General features: G+C 36.1%; 1 protein-coding gene and 1 long non-coding RNA gene across 3 annotated transcripts in view; both read left to right on the forward strand.

The window, feature by feature from the left end:
• The first annotated feature begins 825 nt into the window (after positions 1–825).
• Positions 826–20,069, forward strand: part of Tsp42Ej (Tetraspanin 42Ej) — a 45,160-nt gene continuing 25,916 nt past the window's right edge. The window contains exons 1-2 of one of the 2 annotated variants that reach the window (XM_067776506.1): positions 826–1,133; positions 1,239–1,425. In XM_067776506.1, coding sequence (XP_067632607.1) covers positions 1,392–1,425 — 34 coding nt within the window. In that variant the 5' untranslated portion in view covers positions 826–1,133; positions 1,239–1,391. The remainder of the gene's footprint in view (positions 1,134–1,238; positions 1,426–20,069) is intronic. The other variant, XM_067776507.1, reaches the window with a different exon arrangement.
• LOC137245596 (uncharacterized) lies at positions 11,105–16,351 on the forward strand. The gene is made up of 3 exons (XR_010951364.1): positions 11,105–11,383; positions 11,489–11,675; positions 15,920–16,351. It is a non-coding gene; the product is annotated as an uncharacterized lncRNA (long non-coding RNA).

Below are 20,069 nucleotides of genomic sequence, written 5' to 3' on the forward strand. Positions count from 1 at the left end.
GCCTTGTATAACTCAAGTGCGCTCGCAGGTGGTACATATGATGCCATAACGTACAGAGAACCTTGCGAGATGGTGCCAGTTAAGCAAACGCAGATCTGGTCCAGCCAACTATCATTAATTTTTAGTTGCACTAAAGAAGCTCGAAGTTCGCGTTTGACGGCAATTAAAATACCACCGCCTCGATTGAAGCCAGTTTTTTCTGCATCACGATCCTTGCGAAATACATTAAAAAGGTAGGAGTCAAAAAACTCAGAATCAAAAAATTTTTCATTAAGCCATGTTTCCACGAATACGAAGATGTCATAATCTAACTGCGCGCTAAACTTGTACACCAAGTCAGCTTTGGTCCTCATGCCAGACAGATTTTGATAATGAATTTTCAGTCCACTGATATTTTTAATAGGGGGGAAATCACGCCTTACTACCACTGTAGCGGCTTCCGATGAGCCCTTCGAAAAAACTGAAAAGGCTTTACCACGACGTTCACCGGCCAAAGATATGAGCATAACACCTTCTCATAGGACGACTCAGGAACACCCAATTTGAAACTCACTCGAGTCAGAGTAGACAGCGAAACATCTTTTTTAACCAGTTTGGCACATGATAGAAATTTCGCCTCTATCTTTGTTTGCTTAGCCACATAATCAATAAACTTTAGGTCGGCAGACAAGCTACCAACAACACAACTCATATGGTAAATTGTCTGTAATTTTCACATTGCACCGAAGTTTGGGCGCGATCCACTCTATGGCCACAAAAACAAGGCATAATATTACAATTAATAAACTATGATAAACATAGAAAAACTAAGAGAGTCAATGTCTCTATCACAATTTTAGATTGTAATTTTTATTGTTAAGCGACACTTAACAAAAGCACAAATTTAAAGAAAACATTAGAGCGCAGCAAAAACACGTATGTTCGCGTCAATCACTCAATATTCTAAGAACACTGAATTTTTATAAAGTTTTGTAAGGCGTTGGTCTTACTTAAAAGCCTGAATATATCCCCTGCACGATTCTCGGTGCATAAATACCAAGGGATTTAATTGTCCTAAGAAATCCAATGAAATTAGATGAGATGACCGAGAGGTCCCAATGCCTCTAAATCGATTATAAATTTATTCAAGTTAAGTGAGTTTATCAAATATAAAATAAAGACAGTGATATTGAATGGAATAATGCCCATGAAATATACCAGCAGAATGGATTAAAGTAAATTTTCACTTTGTTTCACAGCTCAAATATTTTGTATCATTCGTGTCGTTGACAGCGGTTTCCTCACATGTTCCGGATGTACTATCACTAAAGGCACACTTTCTATTACTGGCATGCAGCCGACTCCTAACTCAAGGCGAATGACATTTGGTCTGGCAAATTTCTCACTCGGCAATGAACAGCTTTTCCGTTCCATATACGTATGTAGGTATGTTTGTAAACAAGTGAAGAAAATGATGATTGACGTTCTAAGATGATTCATCATCTATTAAAGAAGTAACGCTCGTTTTTTTATGTTAAAAATTGCGTCATAAGAGCAGATATTTAAAACCTTCCGTCTGTCGGCGATTTTTCGGTAATTCCAGGTAGCTAGCAGCTCAAGCTCCGCGCACTAACGCCTTTCTGCCTCTGTTTTTTTTTTTCCTCCTGAATAGGCATCTCGCTTTCCTTTTCAACTCCCTGTAGGCAGCGTCTTTTCTTTCGGTTTGCAACGCGATATTCTTCATCATACCAGTGGTTTTTCCGTGATCGCCGGTAGCCACTCTCTTGCAAAAACCTCAAATAATTTAAATTTATTTTAAGAAGATTATGGGTGGTGGGTAGTAAGGATGTTTTATTTGAAGCAATATAAACTCAATTTCTATATTCCTATAGAAGCCGCCTAAAACTTATTGAATTTTACGAATATGTGTAAGATGAACAGGCATTTAAATTCGTAACAAATTAAGGCCTCATTAACACTTAGAATAAAATCTTGATTAAGTCAGCCTACTTAAGTTCGAGCACTGTTCTCAACCTTGGTTTTGTGACAGTGTGCGATAAAACATATATTTTAAAATTTCTCCCTATTTGCTCTCACAATAAAACTAGATAAGTGAAATATCATTGATTCAAAAATATTTTTTTGCTAAGTTATAGCTTATTATTCTAGTCTAAGACCCTTTTAAACATGTTTTATATCTAAGTTGCCGTGGTCTTTAACCGATCCCATCCATTTTTACTAGAAATATTTTCTGCTATAAGAAAAATATGTGTACACAATTTCATTACGATCCGTTAATTTTTCTTCGAGTTATGGCTCCGGAAACATAGAAGGTCATAAAAGGGTCGGTGCCACGCCCATTTTTTAAAATTTGAAGTGTTTCCTATTTATTGTTATAAATCCACTTGGGAAATGAGATGCCATTGATATAAAGCTCTTTTTTTGCAAAGATATAGCTTATTTTATTCGTCCGCAACCCTTTTAAAAATCTCTTAAATCCTTAACCGATTTCGTTAATTTTTCTTCAGAGCATTCCTTATAGTAAAGGCAACCTCTCCGCCGAATATTGTTACGATAGGTATAACGATTTTTGAATTATTATTAATAATATTTATAAAATTGATTTTATCACAAGTAGGCGGTGCCACGCTCATTTTAAAAATTGTTTTCAAATTTTTATCAAGAGTCTCAATATCAGTTCACATGTCAAAATTCAACATTCTAGGTATATTATTTACTAAATAATCAGGTTTTTTAGCGTTTTCCAAAATGTTACTTATATATAAAAGGGGTGTGGTTATCATGCGATATCGCTCATTTTCAATACCAATCTATTCTGGGTACAGGTAAGCTCGTGTGCCAAACTTGGTGAAGATATCTCAATATTTACTCAAGTTATCGTGTTAACGGGCGGACAGGGCTCAATAAACATCTTTTTCGATACTGACGATTTTGATATATGGAAGTCTATATCTATCTCGATTCTTTCATGCCTGTACAACCAACCGTTATCCAATCAAAGTTAATATACTCTGTGTGCAAAGCACGCTGAGTATAATAAATACACCTTCTATAAGAAAAAGTTGTATAAACATTTTTTTGTTCTTATTAATCAGGTGTTGTTCTCATTAGTTACTTAATTACGTGTCTAATTCCTACAACTAGAAGGAAAAGTTGTTGTTTATTTTGTATTCACATGACCAAATCATTTATAAATAGCGCTCACAAAATTTATTTTGCGCCACTTTATACTTAAACTAAAATGAGTTAACACAATCATTTCGTGCTCCTGTTTATATCGTGGTTAGCTGCCTTTTTTTAACTTATACAAATTCGAAATTTCGAATATAAATTGCGTCAACTGGCGTATAGAGACCAGCCCATAGCGGCATAAATCATTGCGTTCGTTCATTAGCCACTATACAGAGGGTGGTTAGAGCTTCGCATTTCATGAAGGATGTGAACCTCTTCACTGGTATAGCTGGTCTCACCGACATTCGTGATTTAAGCGTAACTGGACAAAGTGGAGAGGGTATATTATCGATGTGAATTTAGTTGCGAAACAGGATTTATGGATATAACTGTAAAGGAAGTGAGTCAAATCTTTAATCCTGGTCGAACTGTAAAAACAATATCATTTTGAGAAACTACATTATCCGAATCGAATGATAATGTTACGCACATTAGTCGAATGATGTTACACGTAAGTGTAGGCGAAGGATTCTATTGTTTGTTGTCCAACCCCATCCACTAACTCGCATTTCGGTTATGTAGTTTTGCAAAGTGCTATTGTTTTTACAGTTCGACCAGGGTTAAAGAGTTGACCCACTTCAATCACAGCTATATCCATAAATCCTGTTTCGTAACTACACACAGCACTCTCTGTCCAGATACCCTTAATCGTTGATCGGTGACACCAGCAATACTAGTGAATCATTCAATGGGAAGCTGTAACCACCCTCTGTATAGTGGCTAATGTACCAACGCAGTGATCTATGCCGCTATGGGCTGCTCTCTATATGCCAGTTAACGTCATTTATAATGCGAAATTGCGTATTCGTATAAGTCAAAAAAATGCAGCCAACCACGATAAACAGGAGCGCGATAGGATTGTGTCAATCCATTTTAGTTTAAATATAAACTGACGCAAAGTTAAATTTTGTGCGCACTATTTATACATAACTAGCAGGGAGCCTTAAGAAAGCGTTGGATGGATTGATGTCCACAGATCCTTTGGTTTAAAAAAAATATATAAGTAAACTCCCGTTTATTTTTCCTACAAATTGGCTGGGCGGAACCTACATTTTTGTCCCGACTTCGAACTGCATCTGCATGCAGATAATATTTACTGAGAAGCTTTTCAATGCAGAAGTACACTCGGGGTGTTTGGGAGGGACAACTATGCTTACAAGATGCTTGAAAAAACTTTTTAATACAGATTTTGTTGTATTATTTGAATCTAATTAGCGAGACATGCTCATATTGCTGTATACAATTGTTTTTATTGTTGATATTAGAGAAAAATTAAAAAGTTTACAATCGGCAATGTTTATTAAGACATGTTTCTGAATTTCACTTCTTCATCAGCTAGCTTCTCGGGAGCAAAGTACTGAACTCCAATTCTACAAAATGCATACTTCATACTAGTGTCAAGCCAGGTGCCTTTATCCACTCAGCCATATGAATGCCCCGCTGCTCGCTTTGCAATTGGTCCCGAAGTGTTGCCTTTGTGTTGCTTTTCCTTTATTCACCACTTAGGTACATACTTATTCTATATGCTTCTTAATGCTTATTGTGTGGTTTTTTTTATTTTGGTTTGAGACTTTATTCAGGCCCTAAACCTAATAGGGCTGCGGGCTGCTGGCCTAGCTTTCGTCTGTCTGGACGTATTTTTGATTAGTATCATCTAGATATCTCGGTGTAGCAATATCTCGAGCAAACGTGATGCCGATCTCTTGGTCTAGATGCCCAAGTTATCGATGTTGGGGGTACTTTGCCTGATTTAGTTCCGGTAAGTACCGGAAACTAGCACTTTCAAGGCGTTTTATTTTCCTGCAAAAACGTAGCCCTCATGTTGCACTCTTAAGTTCTATCTTTTGAACAAGATCAGTTAGCGCTCTGCAAAATGGCTGAATTTTTAGTTACTTGTGGCCTTTCTCATCCAAAGTACAATATTTTGTGAAAGGAACACACAAACTTACGAGGCAGTAGAGAAGAACGAGCTGGGTTGCATTATTTTCAGAAAAGAAAACAGTACTAGAGTACTAGCCCGTTTAGTGAAAACGTTAGGGTCGCCAAGGCATCGCCTATTAAGTATGTTCCAGATACAATGATTGCACCGTACAACCCCTCGAATCCCTTTTTTAAAGCTGTATATCCTTGATTATTCAGGTCTTATGCGAGGTCATGCGGTGCAGTGCATGACTATGCTGAATCAGCGAGTGAGTATGTTTTTTCTGTCAAAATTTTGTTAGAGACACATGAAAGTACTTAGGTTTCGGCTTGGATTTCTGGAGAGCTAATCCAAGGTCGAGATCAGTATTATGTGGAACTATGTACATATGTATACAACGTCCGCTGGCTGTATTGCGTAGGTAGATAGGGTCAATTGGAACTCAAGATCAATGCAAGCATATGTAAGTAAAAAAATAAATGTAAAACGCGATAATCTCGGAAGAGATTTTAGGCCGAGCTTCTCTTCCAATTTGCGTCGTGCTCCTTTTTGATATTTCCTAGAAATCGGCGGGACGAAGCCTACTTGTTTTATGCGGATTCCGAACGACATCTGCAAGGCAGATAAGTTTTCACTAAGAGCTTTACATGGCAGAAATACATTTGGAGTGCTTGCGTAACACTGACGAGGGGCGACCCCGCTTAGAAAAGTTTTCTTCTAATTGAAAAACCCTTATTTCTAAAGTTTTGATGTTGCTTTGCCCGGGGCGTGAACCCTAGATTTTCAGTGTGGTAGGCAGAGCACGCAACCATCACACCACGGTAGCAAGCGTATGGAGTGTTGCCGGAGTGAACTCTTTGGATTTGAAAAACCGTAATCAAAACAAGTAAGGAAGGCTGAGTTCGGATATAACCGAACATTACATACTCAGCTGAGAGCTTTGGAGACAAAATAAGGGAAAATCACCATTTAGCAAAATGAACCTAGGGTAACCCTGGAATGTGTTTTTATGACATGGGTATCAAATGAAAGGTGTTAATGAGTACTTTAAAAGGGAGTGGGCCTAAGTTCTATAGGTGGACACCTTTTCGAGATATCGCAATAAGGGTGGACCAGGGGTGACTCTAGAATGTGTTTGTACGATATGGGTATCAAATTAAAGGTATTAATGAGGGTTTTAAAAGGGAGTGGCCCTTAGTTGTATATGTGATGGCGTTTTCGAGATATCGACCAAAATGTGGACCAGGGTGACCCAGAACATCTTCTGTCGGGTACCGCTAATTTATTTATATATGTAATACCACGAACAGTATTCCTGCCAAGATTCCAAGGGCTTTTGATTTCGCCCTGCAGAACTTTTTCATTTTCTTCTACTTAATATGGTAGGTGTCACACGAATTCTACAAAGTTTTTTCTAAAGTTATATTTTGCGTCAATAAACCAATCCATTTACCATGTTTCATCTCTTTTTTCATATTTGGTACAGAATTATGGCACTTTTTTCATTTTTCGTAATTTTCGATATCGGAAAAGTGGGCGTAGTCATAGTCGGATTTCAGCCATATTTTATACCAAGATAAAGTGACTTCAGATAAGTACGTGAACTAAGTTTACTTAAGATATATCGATTTTTGCTCAAGTTATCGTGTTAAAAGCCGAGAGGAAGGACAGACGGTCGACTGCGTATAAAAACTGGGCGTGGCTTCAACCGATTTGGCCCATTTTCACAGAAAACAGTTATCGTCATAGAATCTATGCACACACCAAATTTCACAAGGATTAGAATTTTTGTTCGACTTATGGCATTAGAAGTATTCTAGACGAGTTAAATAAAAAAGGGCGGAGTTACGCCCATTTTGAAATTTTCTTTTATCTTTGTGTTTTGTTGCACCATATCATTACTGGAGTCGAATGTTGACATAATTTACTTTTATACTGTAAGATATTAAATTTTTTGTTAAAATTTCACTTTAAACAATTTTTTTAAAAGTGGGCGTGTTCGTCATCCGATTTCGCTAATTTTTATTTAGCACACATACTGCAATAGGAGTAACGTGTCTACCAAATTTCATCATGATATCTTCAACGACTGCCAAATTACAGCTTGCAAAACTTTTAAATTACCTATTTTAAAAGTGGGCGGTGCCACGCCCATTGTCGAACATTTTTCTAATTTTCTATTTTGCGTCATCAGGTCAACGCACCTACCAAGTTTCATCGCTTTATCCGCCTTTGGTAATGAATTATCGCACTTTATCGGTTTTTCGAAATTTTCGATATCGAAAAAGTGGGCGTGGTTGTAGTCCGATTTCATTCATTTTAAATAGAGATGAGCGCCCAGGAACCTACATACCAAATTTTATCATGATAACTGAAAATTTACTCAAGTTATCGTGTTTAGAGACGGACGGACGGACGGACATGGATAATGAATTTCTTTTTTCACCCAGATCATTTTTATATATAGAAGTCTATATCTATCTCGATTAGTTTATGCCGTTACGGATTACCGTTATGCGAACAAAGTTAATATACTGTGTGAGCTCTGCTCAGCTGAGTATAAAAATCCTCTATATAGCCGTGCGGTGTCTGAAGAGGAGATCACCGGGGTTTACATAACATACTTTCTACGTCCGCAACAAGGATTACGTAAAGGAAGTTTTTTGCTTTCATTTCATTTATTTGCAGTCAATGGAATAAATCCTTACAGACTAAATATATTAAATAGTTCTTAAATTCAATGTAGAGATAAAAGTATGAAACTTATATACATATATGGACCGGATAACTTAAAATGCAGAGTTTAAAATAATTAAAAATTTAAACCTTGGTAGTGAAAAATCCAATGAAACCGTAACACTCAGTGAGTTAAACTCACGTATAGCACGGGCAATAGGAGCATTACAGGCATAATTAGTTCTAAGATTATCACCATAAAAGGGATAGAAACTTCGGAGAGAACGTTGAGGGACATTAAATCGAAACCGCTCCAGCAAGTACGGGTAGTCAATAAACCCATTAATAATGTTATAAGCGAAACTTAAGCAGATAATAGATCTACGATCCAACAAGGTCTTAAGGTTTAATAGCAATAGACGAGAAGAAATAGGAGGAATAGGTTCAGAGAAGTTTAAAGGTCGAAGAGCATATTTAAGAAAGATCTTCTGTATACGCTCTATTCTATTTAAAGCTGTCTGCTGGCTTGGCCTCCAAATACCAAACGCGACCTAACAAAGGCCGTGAATAATAACTTGATCGTATACGGATCTGAGAATTTTATAGTATTACGCCTAACGAAACCAAGCATAGAATATGATTTAGCAGTTATATAGTTTACGTGATTGTTAAACGAGAACTTACTATCAAAGATAATACCAAGATCTTTAATCTCATTAACACACTGAAGCTCGCAATTTGAAATTCTGTAAATAGTATGTAGTGTACTAGTTGTTTTCGCATAAGTTATGTGGAAACATTTGGCGGGGTTCAAGGAAAGATGAGATTCCTCGCACCAGTGGTAAAGTTTGTTAATGTCATTTTGTAACCTTGAGGCATAATCTGGCTTCTTAATTGCTGAGAATAGCTTCAGGTCATCAGCGTAAAGCAAACATTTGGCGAACGAGAAGCAACTACTAATGTCGTTGATAAAAATAATAAAAAATAACGGTCCCAATATACTACCCTGAGGTACACCAGAAGTGGCAACAAAAGGCCTGGAGGATACACCATCAATATTAACAACACATTGCCTGTTAAATAAATAAGAGGCAATCCATAGAAGAAACGAGGAATGAAAGCCAAGAGAAGCTAATTGTTCTAGTAAAACCTTATGAGAAACTCTATCAAAAGCTTTAGAGAAATCTGTGTAGATGCAATCCACTTGAAACCCAACAGAAAATGACTCTATACAATATTCACTAAAGACAGCAAGATTAGAAACAGTTCACCTGCCAGCGACAAATCCATGTTGATAGGGAGAAATGAGAGATTTAACAGCAAAACTTAGCTTTGCATTGACGGCATGCTCAAAAATCTTGGAAATAGTAGACAGCTTGAATATGGGTCTGTAGTTGCGGACATCGTTCTTGTTACCACTTTTAAAGACTGGGGTAATGGAAGTTATTTTCCAATCATTAATGAACGTCCCAGAAGACAAGGATTTATTGAAGATCAGTCTTAACGGATATACTAAAGCTGGACAGCACTTTAGCACTATAAGGCACAAGCCATCAGCATCAGACCGATAGGAGGATTTTAATTTATTAATGGCTTCACTAATATCCTCAGAAGAGAGAAATAGTGATCCAAAGTTAACAGCACAGTCCTGACTCTCCGGAAATTCAAATATTTGATTATTATCTTCTGGGTCAAAATTCGATTTGAAAAACTCCGCAAATAAATTGGCTGTTTCAGTTGGAGAATTCGCAAAATTGTCATCGAGAAAAACACCTGTTGGGACACTGGCGCATCATTTTTTTGACTTTATGTAATTCCAGAAGGATTTCGGATTCGATTTAATGCTCGACTCAATGTTACGAATGTAATTGGTGTATAGATACTTATCCAAATTGTTGAAACTCCTAAGATAAAACTTATATTTAGTAAAAAAGAAATGATTCTTCGAGTTTTTGAATTTTTTAAAGTATTTGTTCCTAAGATTCTTCAATTTCTTAAAGCCCTTGAATACCATGGCAATTTATAGGATCTTTTTCTTTTAACCGGGATCCAATCCAAGCAGTGTTTGTATAAAATGAATTAAAATTGAAAGAAACACTGCTAAATAATCAGAGGCAAATGAGGCCTGTCACTAGGCGTAATAGGGTTCATGCACTCCCTTACTTCACAATTAATATTATCACTAATAAATACAAGATCTAAAAGTCTGTTTAGAGAATTAACATTATTGTTAATTTGAAATAAATTTAGGCTCAATAGATTATCAATGAAATACAATTCATGATTTCCAGAAAGATTAGAAGGCGTAAGGCCGTTATTAGATAAACTGAGTGACCAATTGACATTACATAGGTTAAAATCACCTAGCACACAGAGATGATTATCACTTAAATCACTTAAAGCTAAAGAAACAATATTGTCTGTGTGAGCCTTGTATAACTCAAGTGCGCTCGCAGGTGGTACATATGATGCCATAACGTACAGAGAACCTTGCGAGGTGGTGCCAGTTAAGCAAACGCAGATCCAGCAAAGTATCATTAATTTTTAGTTGCACTAAAGAAGCTCGAAGTTCGCGTTTGACGGCAATTAAAACCCCACCGCCTCGATTGAGGCCAGTTTTTTCTGCATCACGATCCTTGCGAAATACATTAAAAAGGTTGGAGTCAAAAAACTCAGAATCAAAAAATTTTTCATTAAGCAATGTTTCCACGAATACGAAGATGTCATAATCTAACTGCGCGCTAAACTTGTACACCAAGTCAGCTTTGGTCCTCATGCCAGACAGATTTTGATAATAAATTTTCAGTCCACTGATATTTTTAATAGGGGGAAGTCACGCCTTACTACCACTGTAGCGGCTTCCGATGAGCCCTTCGAAAAAACAGAAAGGCTTTACCACGACGTTCACCGGCCAAAGATCTGAGCATAACACCTTCTCATAGGACGACTCAGGAACACCCAACTTGAAACTCACTCGAGTCAGAGTAGACAGCGAAACATCTTTTTTAACCAGTTTGGCACATGATAGAAATTTCGCCTCTAACTTTGTTTGCTTAGCTACATAATCAATAAACTTTAGGTCGGCAGACAAGCTACCAACAACACAACTCATATGGTAAATTTCTCTGTAATTTTCACATTGCACCGAAGTTTGGGCGCGATCCACTCTATGGCCACAAAAACAAGGCATAACATTGCAATTAATAAACTATGATAAACATAGAAAAACTAAGAGAGTCAATGTCTCTATTACAATTTTAGATTGTAATTTTTATTGTTAAGCGACACTTAACAAAAGCACAAATTTAAAGAAAACATTAGAGCGCGGCAAAAACACGTATGTTCGCGCCAATCACTCAATATTCTAAGAACACTGAATTTTTATAAAGTTTTGTAAGGCGTTGGTCTTACTTAAAAGCCTGAATATATCCCCTGCACGATTCTCGGTGCATAAATACCAAGGGATTTAATTGTCCTAAGAAAACCAATGAAATGAGATGAGATGACCGAGAGGTCCCAATGCCTCTAAATCGATTATAAATTTATTCAAGTTAAGTGAGTTTATCAAATATAAAATAAAGACAGTGATATTGAATGGAATAATGCCCATGAAATATACCAGTAGAATGGATTAAAGTAAATTTTCACTTTGTTTCACAGCTCAAATATTTTGTATCATTCGTGTCGTTGACAGCGGTTTCCTCACATGTTCCGGATGTACTATCACTAAAGGCACACTTTCTATTACTGGCATGCAGCCGACTCCTAACTCAAGGCGAATGACATTTGGTCTGGCAAATTTCTCACTCGGCAATGAACAGCTTTTCCGTTCCATTTACGTATGTAGGTATGTTTGTAAATAAGTGAAGAAAATAATGATTGACGTTCTAAGATGATTCATCATCTATTAAAGAAGTAACGCTCGTTTTTTTATGTTAAAAATTGCGTCATAAGAGCAGATATTTAAAACCTTCCGTCTGTCGGCGATTTTTCGGTAATTCCAGGTAGCTAGCAGCTCAAGCTCCGCGCACTAACGCCTTTCTGCCTCTGTTTTTTTTTTTCCTCCTGAATAGGCATCTCGCTTTCCTTTTCAACTCCCTGTAGGCAGCGTCTTTTCTTTCGGTTTGCAACGCGATATTCTTCATCATACCAGTGGTTTTTCCGTGGTCGCCGGTAGCCACTCTCTTGCAAAAACCTCAAATAATTTAAATTTATTTTAAGAAGATTATGGGTGGTGGGTAGTAAGGATGTTTTATTTGAAGCAATATAAACTCAATTTCTATATTCCTATAGCAGCCGCCTAAAACTCATTCAATTTTACGAATATGTGTAAGATGAACAGGCATTTAAATTCGTAACAAATTAAGGCCTCATTAACACTTAGAATAAAATCTTGATTAAGTCAGCCTACTTAAGTTCGAGCACTGTTCTCAACCTTGGTTTTGTGACAGTGTGCGATAAAACATATTTGTAGTTTGGAAACAAATAAGACTAATTACGTGCACGCTTTGTACTTGTCATAAAAACAAGTAAAGGTGTCTAAGTTCGGGTGTAACCGAACATTATATACTCAGCGTGAGCTTCAATTGTACATTTCATTTCAGATAAATAACTTTTCTACATAACACGTGGCACCGCCCGTTTCAAAAAAAAAAATGTCTCCCTATTTGCTCTCACAATAAAACTAGATAAGTGAAATATCATTGATTCAAAAATATTTTTTTGCTAAGTTATAGCTTATTATTCTAGTCTAAGACCCTTTTAAACATGTTTTATATCTAAGTTGCCGTGGTCTTTAACCGATCCCATCCATTTTTACTAGAAATATTTTCTGCTATAAGAAAAATATGTGTACACAATTTCATTACGATCCGTTAATTTTTCTTCGAGTTATGGCTCCGGAAACATAGAAGGTCATAAAAGGGTCGGTGCCACGCCCATTTTTTAAAATTTGAAGTGTTTCCTATTTATTGTTATAAATCCACTTGGGAAATGAGATGCCATTGATATAAAGCTCTTTTTTTGCAAAGATATAGCTTATTTTGTTCGTCCGCGACCCTTTTAAAAATCTCTTAAATCCTTAACCGATTTCGTTAATTTTTCTTCAAAGCATTCCTTATAGTAAAGTCAACCTCTCCGCCGAATATTGTTACGATAGGTTTAACGATTTTTGATTTATGATTAACAATATTTGTAAAATTGATTTTATCACAAGTGGGCGGTGCCACGCCCATTTTAAAAATTGTTTCCAAATTTTTATCAAGAGTCTCAATATCAGTTCACATGTCAAAATTCAACATTCTAGGTATATTATTTACTAAATAATCAGGTTTTTTAGCGTTTTCCAAAATGTTACTTATATATAAAAGGGGTGTGGTTATCATGCGATATCGCTCATTTTCAATACCAATCTATTATGGGTACAGGTAAGCTCGTGTGCCAAACTTGGTAAAGATATCTCAATATTTACTCAAGTTATCGTGTTAACGGGCGGACAGGGCTCAATAAAATTCTTTTTCGATACTGACGATTTTGGTATATTGAAGTCTATATCTATCTCGATTCTTTCATGCCTGTACAACCAACCGTTATCCAATCAAAGTTAATATACTCTGTGTGCAAAGCACGCTGAGTATAATAAATACACCTTCTATAAGAAAAAGTTGTATAAACATTTTTTTGTTCTTATTAATTAGGTGTTGTTCTAATTAATCAGGTGTTGTTCTCATTAGTTACTTAATTACGTGTCTAATTCCTACAACTAGAATGAAAAGTTGTTGTTTATTTTGTATTCACATGACCAAATCATTTATAAATAGCGCTCAAAAAATTTATTTTGCGCCACTTTATACTTAAACTAAAATGAGTTAACACAATCATTTCGTGCTCCTGTTTATCGTGGTTAGCTGCCTTTTTTTAACTTATACAAATTCGAAATTTCGAATATAAATTGCGTCAACTGGCGTATAGAGACCAGCCCATAGCGGCATAAATCATTGCGTTCGTTCATTAGCCACTATACAGAGAGTGGTTACAGCTTCGCATTTCATGAAGGATGTGAACATCTTCACTGGTATAGCTGGTCTCACCGACATTCGTGATTTAAGCGTAACTGGACAAAGTGGAGAGGGTATATTATCGATGGGAATTTAGTTACGAAAAAGGATTTATGGATATATCTGTAAATGAAGTGAGTCAAATCTTTAATCCTGATCGAACTGTAAAAACAATATCATTTTGAGAAGCTACATTATCCGAATCGAATGATAACGTTACCCACATTAGTCGAATGATGTTACACGTAAGTGTAGGCGAAGGATTCCATTGTTTGTTGTCCAACCCTATCCACTAACTCGCATTTCGGTTATGTAGTTTTGCAAAGTGCTATTGTTTTTACAGTTCGACCAGGGTTAAAGAGTTGACCCACTTCAATCACAGCTATATCCATAAATCCTGTTTCGTAACTACACACAGCACTCTCTGTCCAGGTACCCTTAATCGTTGATCGGTGAAACCAGCAATACTAGTGAATCATTCAATGGGAGCTGTAACCACCCTCTGTATAGTGGCTAATGTACCAACGCAGTGATCTATGCCGCTATGGGCTGCTCTCTATATGCCAGTTAACGTCATTTATAATGCGAAATTGCGTATTCGTATAAGTCAAAAAAATGCAGCCAACCACGATAAACAGGAGCGCGATAGGATTGTGTCAATCCATTTTAGTTTAAATATAAACTGACGCAAAGTTAAATTTTGTGCGCACTATTTATACATAACTAGCAGGGAGCCTTAAGAAAGCCTTGGATGGATTGATGTCCACTGATCCTTTGGTTAAACAAAAAAATTAAAATAAACTCCCGTTTATGTTTCCTACAAATTGGCTGGGCGGAACCTAAATTTTTTGTGCCGACTTCGAGCAGCATCTGCATGCAGATAATATTTACTGAGAAGCTTTTCAATGCAGAAGTACACTCGGTGTGTTCGGGAGGGACAACTATGCTTACAAGATGCTTGAAAAAACTTTTTAATACAGATTTTGTTGTATTATTTGTATTTAATTAGCGAGACATGCTCATATTGCTTTATACAATTGTTTTTATTGTTGATATTAGAGAAAAATTAAAAAGTTTACAAACGGCGATGGTTACTAAGACATGTTTCTGAATTTCACTTCTTCATCCGCTAGCTTCTCGGGAGCAAAGTATTGAACTCGAAATCACTAAAATGCATACTTTATACTAGTGTCAAGCCAGGTGCCTTTATCCACTCAGCCATATGAATGCCCCACTGCTCGCTTTGCAATTGGTCTCGAAATGTTGCCTTTTTTTCCTTTTTTTTATTCACCACTGAGGTACATACTTATTCTATATGCTTCTTAATCCTTATTGTATGCAATAATTATAGGTGCGCTCCAAGAGCTTAGTAACGTTGGGTATTGTTTTATTTTGGTTAGAGACTTTAATTCAGGCCCTAAACTTAATAGGGCTGCGGTTGAGGTTTGATTTGGTAATCTTGACCTCGCTTTCGTCTGCCTGGACGTATTTTTGATTAGTATCATCAAATAGCAATATCTCGAGCAAACGTGATGCCATCTCTTGGTCTAGATGCCCGGGTTATCGATGTTGGGGGTACTTTGCCTGATTTAGTTCCGGTATGTGCCGAAAACTAGCACTTGTAAGGCATTTTATTTTCATGAAGAGTTAAACTGTGTACATATGTATACAACGGTCCGCTGGCTGCACTGCGCAGGTAGAGAGGGTCAATTGGCCCTCAAGATCATGGTAAGCATATGTATATAAAAAAAATAAATATAAGGCGCGATAACCTCGGAAGAGATTTTAGGCCAAGCTTCTCTTCCAATTTGCGTCGTGTACGATTCTCGGTTCATCAATACCAATGGATTTAATTGTCCTAAGAGAACCAATGAAATGAGATGACAGAGAGCCTATGCCTCTAAATCAATTATAAATTTATCCAAGTTAAGTGAGTTTATCAAATATAAAATAAAGACAGTGATATTGAATGGAATAATGCCCATGAAATATACCAGTAGAATGGATTAAAGTAAATTTTCACTTTGTTTCACAGCTCAAATATTTTGTATCATTCGTGTCGTTGACAGCGGTTTCCTCACATGTTCCGGATGTACTATCACTAAAGGCACACTTTCTATTACTGGCATGCAGCCGACTCCTAACTCAAGGCGAATGACATTTGATCTGGCAAATTTCTCACTCGACAATGAACAGCTTTTCCGTTCCATTTACGTATGTAGGTATGTTTGTAAATAAGTGAAGAAAATAATGATTGACGTTCTAAGATGATTCATCATCTATTGAAGCAGTAACGCTCGTTTTTTATACCTTTCATGAACATGAAATGGTATATTAACTTTGGTCCGATGTTTGTAACGTTGAGAAATATAGAAGATACACTCACCATTAAGTATACCGAATTGATCAGGGCGACGAACTGAGTTGATATAGCCACGTCCGTCTGTCCGTCCGTTTGTCTGTTTGAAAGCAAACTAGTCCCTCAAATTTTGAGATATCTCAATGAAATTGGGCACAAGGATGTATTATTGTATTATATTAGACATTTGTCGGATCCGGCAGGATGGGACCACTATAACATATATCTCCCATACAACCGATCGTTCAGATAAGACGATTTTGGCCATTCCTGCCGCAATTTAGAAAGTATAAACGTGAAACTCGGCGATATATATTCTAATATATCTTGGAAGATATCCTGAAAAAATCACTTTGATCGGAGCTATATATAGTATATATCCCATACAACCGATCGTTCAGATAGAAAGATTTTTGGCAATTTCTCCCTTAATTTCAAATATAAAAACGTTAAACTTGATATTTATTCTAATATATCGTAGAAGATTTCATAAAAAAATCATTTCGATAGGAGCTATATATAATATGTATCCCATACCGATCATTCAGATAAGGGGTTTTTTTTGCCATTTTTTAATTTATATTTATTTTAAATATCGTTTAGGTATGTAGATCTTTTCACTATATATTTCTTATCTTATACATCCGATTATTTGGCGATTACGAACGGGATAAGATTATTGTTCAGCCCCATTCATGAAAGGTATGAAGTCTTCGGCACAGCCGAAGACAGTCCCGTTCTTACTTGTTTTTTTTTAATTTTTCTATACACTCACCATTAAGTATACCGAATTGATCAGGGCGACGAACTGAGTTGATATAGCCACGTCCGTCTGTCCGTCCGTTTGTCTGTTTGAAAGCAAACTAGTCCCTCAAATTTTGAGATATCTCAATGAAATTGGGCACAAGGATGTATTATTGTATTATATTAGACATTTGTCGGATCCGGCAGGATGGGACCACTATAACATATATCTCCCATACAACCGATCGTTCAGATAAGACGATTTTGGCCATTCCTGCCACAATTTAGAAAGTATAAACGTGAAACTCGGCGATATATATTCTAATATATCTTGGAAGATATCCTGAAAAAATCACTTTGATCGGAGCTATATATAGTATATATCCCATACAACCGATCGTTCAGATAGAAAGATTTTTGGCAATTTCTCCCTTAATTTCAAATATAAAAACGTTAAACTTGATATTTATTCTAATATATCGTAGAAGATTTCATAAAAAAATCATTTCGATAGGAGCTATATATAATATGTATCCCATACCGATCATTCAGATAAGGGGTTTTTTTGCCATTTTTTAATTTATATTTATTTTAAATATCGTTTAGGTATGTAGATCTTTTCACTATATATTTCTTATCTTATACATCCGATTATTTGGCGATTACGAACGCGATACGATTTTTGTTCAGCCCCATTCATGAAAGGTATGAAGTCTTCGGCACAGCCGAAGACAGTCCCGTGCTTACTTGTTTATGTTAAAAATTGCGTTATAAGATCGAATCTGCTGTCGACTTCACGATTAAAATAAAGTAAATATGCAATTCTAAAAATTGATCATGAAAATGACTAAATTCGAAAAATGAATGAAAGCGTAAAGCACAAAACAGTTTCCCACACAAAAAAAAAAAAAAAATAAAAATAAAATTTATTAAGAGAAGAAGTGCGAGATGGAAAACTTAGAAAAACAAGAGAATCCTAACTCAAAGTTTAATTTTGTAGCAAACAAATTTAAACAACAATGAAACATAAAAGCAAAGAGCCAGAAACTAGAGAATAAATATGTATGAGTGTATTGCGCAAGGCATTAGGGATGGTGTTTCGGGCAAGATTTCATCATACGGCTGAGCATTTAGTTCCGATTTGGAGCAGACTTCCGTCAATTTTGGTCGAAGACGCACTGAAGCCCAATTGAAAGTTATGTAATAAAACTTTGATAATATAACAAATAAAATAATTAAAAAAATGTTTAAGTTAAACGGTTTTATTGAAAACGATAATTACATGAAGTAATAATATTACTAAAAGCTAGAAAATGATTAGGTAGGTCCTAGGTACTAGTCATCACACTCCCCATCAATCTAGGGCGTTGATCAGACAATTAAAAGCATTGAGCGCGTAAAATTTCTCAAAATGTGAGGTGTAGCATAACCTTATTAAGGTTCAGTTGGTCTTACTTATGACTATCAATAGAAATTTGACACGTCCAACGCTTTTATTTAATTGTCTTATCAACGCCCTAGATTCATGGGGAGTGTGATGACTAGTACTTAGGACCTACGTATTCATTTTTTAGCTTTTAGTAATATTATTACTTCATGTAATTATCGTTTTCAATAAAACCGTTTAACTTAAACATTTTTTTTTTTAATTATTTTATTTTCAAGTTTTTAGAGTTTATTTAATTGCCTATTATTTCTCATTCTTTTTAGTTCATTTAGTGACTCATTATTACACGGACTCTTTCCTGACACTTTTTTATAATCTAAGTTCCGAATACATAATCCTTCCAAAGACTTTACTCGACTCTGCGCCACGTATGCTTGTCCCTCCTCGAGCTCCAAAATATTTTGATGTCAGTTCTACCGGACTAATGTAAAATTTTTTCCAAATATGAGCCAAATCGGACATCATAGGTCGCTTTCTATTCATGTATGTATTATGTGTTCCAAAAATACAATTTTCTTGAAAATCCCTATCCTTGCGCCGCCTATCGGCGATTTTTTCACAGACCGTTTTCTATTCATGTATGTATTATGTGTTCCAAATATGAGCCAAATCGGAACACAAATGCTATTTTTTTTGAAATATTTCGATCCATGCGCCACCTATCGGAGTTTTTTTCTTATTATTGCATTGTCGTCGGGTTCTGAACTATATTCTAAGTTTCAAACTTTTGGCTTATAGGGAAGTTACTTAAATTTCAATTATAAAATTCGTGCCAGCCCACCATCCAGCCTATCAAGTCAAGCTAAATAAAACCGTTTAAAAAGGCGTGAGTAGGAGGTACTCATGAAGTTCAGTGTGTGAACATACACGCCAACGTCTAGAAAACTATTGTTTTTAAGAGAAATAGAGTTCGCTCGGTTGAAGCTAAACAACTACAGAGGTAACTCTGCCGGGCTTTCTTTTCGGTTACAAGGGATAGCGATAAGTTACTGTTTCATTACCGGCTAGTTTTTGACAGCGAACTATTATAGTCGAGTTATCGGTTTGTTATTAGCTTTTTATTGCCGAGTCATGGACCTCTTATTAATTTATTTTGGGCTTGTTATCGACAAGTCACAGATGTACCATCGACCTTTAGTTGAAGTTTTATCAGCATCCGTTTCATAACAAATCGATAACACGTCGATAACAAATTGTTATCATTTCAATGAAAGTTTTTTGATATTACTATGATAACTTTTTGATGAAAAATCGTCAACACACATATAACAAACATACAACTGTTCGATAACAACAGTTATATAAACTATCGATAACTTTTTGATAACAAATGTTTAGCTTTTCGATTGCAAATATATACCAAGCCGATAACAAACTGGCATGACTCCTTAAACAAGTCGCGGTTGAGTTTTGGTAAGTAAGAGTTTAGACTGTTAAAATATCCAGATCGAAACTCAATCAGAGTGACGTCGGAAAAGGAGTTCACCGGCGCTGAATGAGTACGTTTGTGAGTCTGATACATTAGCCTAACATCAAATGGCGGTTATGTTTCATATGTATCAAAGTAGATATTAGTTTCCTACTGACGCCACTGCATTTGCAAGTTCATCCGTTCTGTCGTTGTGATCAATCTAT

This window comes from Eurosta solidaginis, chromosome 3 (assembly GCF_040869045.1).
Source record: "Eurosta solidaginis isolate ZX-2024a chromosome 3, ASM4086904v1, whole genome shotgun sequence".
Classification (NCBI taxonomy): domain Eukaryota; kingdom Metazoa; phylum Arthropoda; class Insecta; order Diptera; family Tephritidae; genus Eurosta; species Eurosta solidaginis.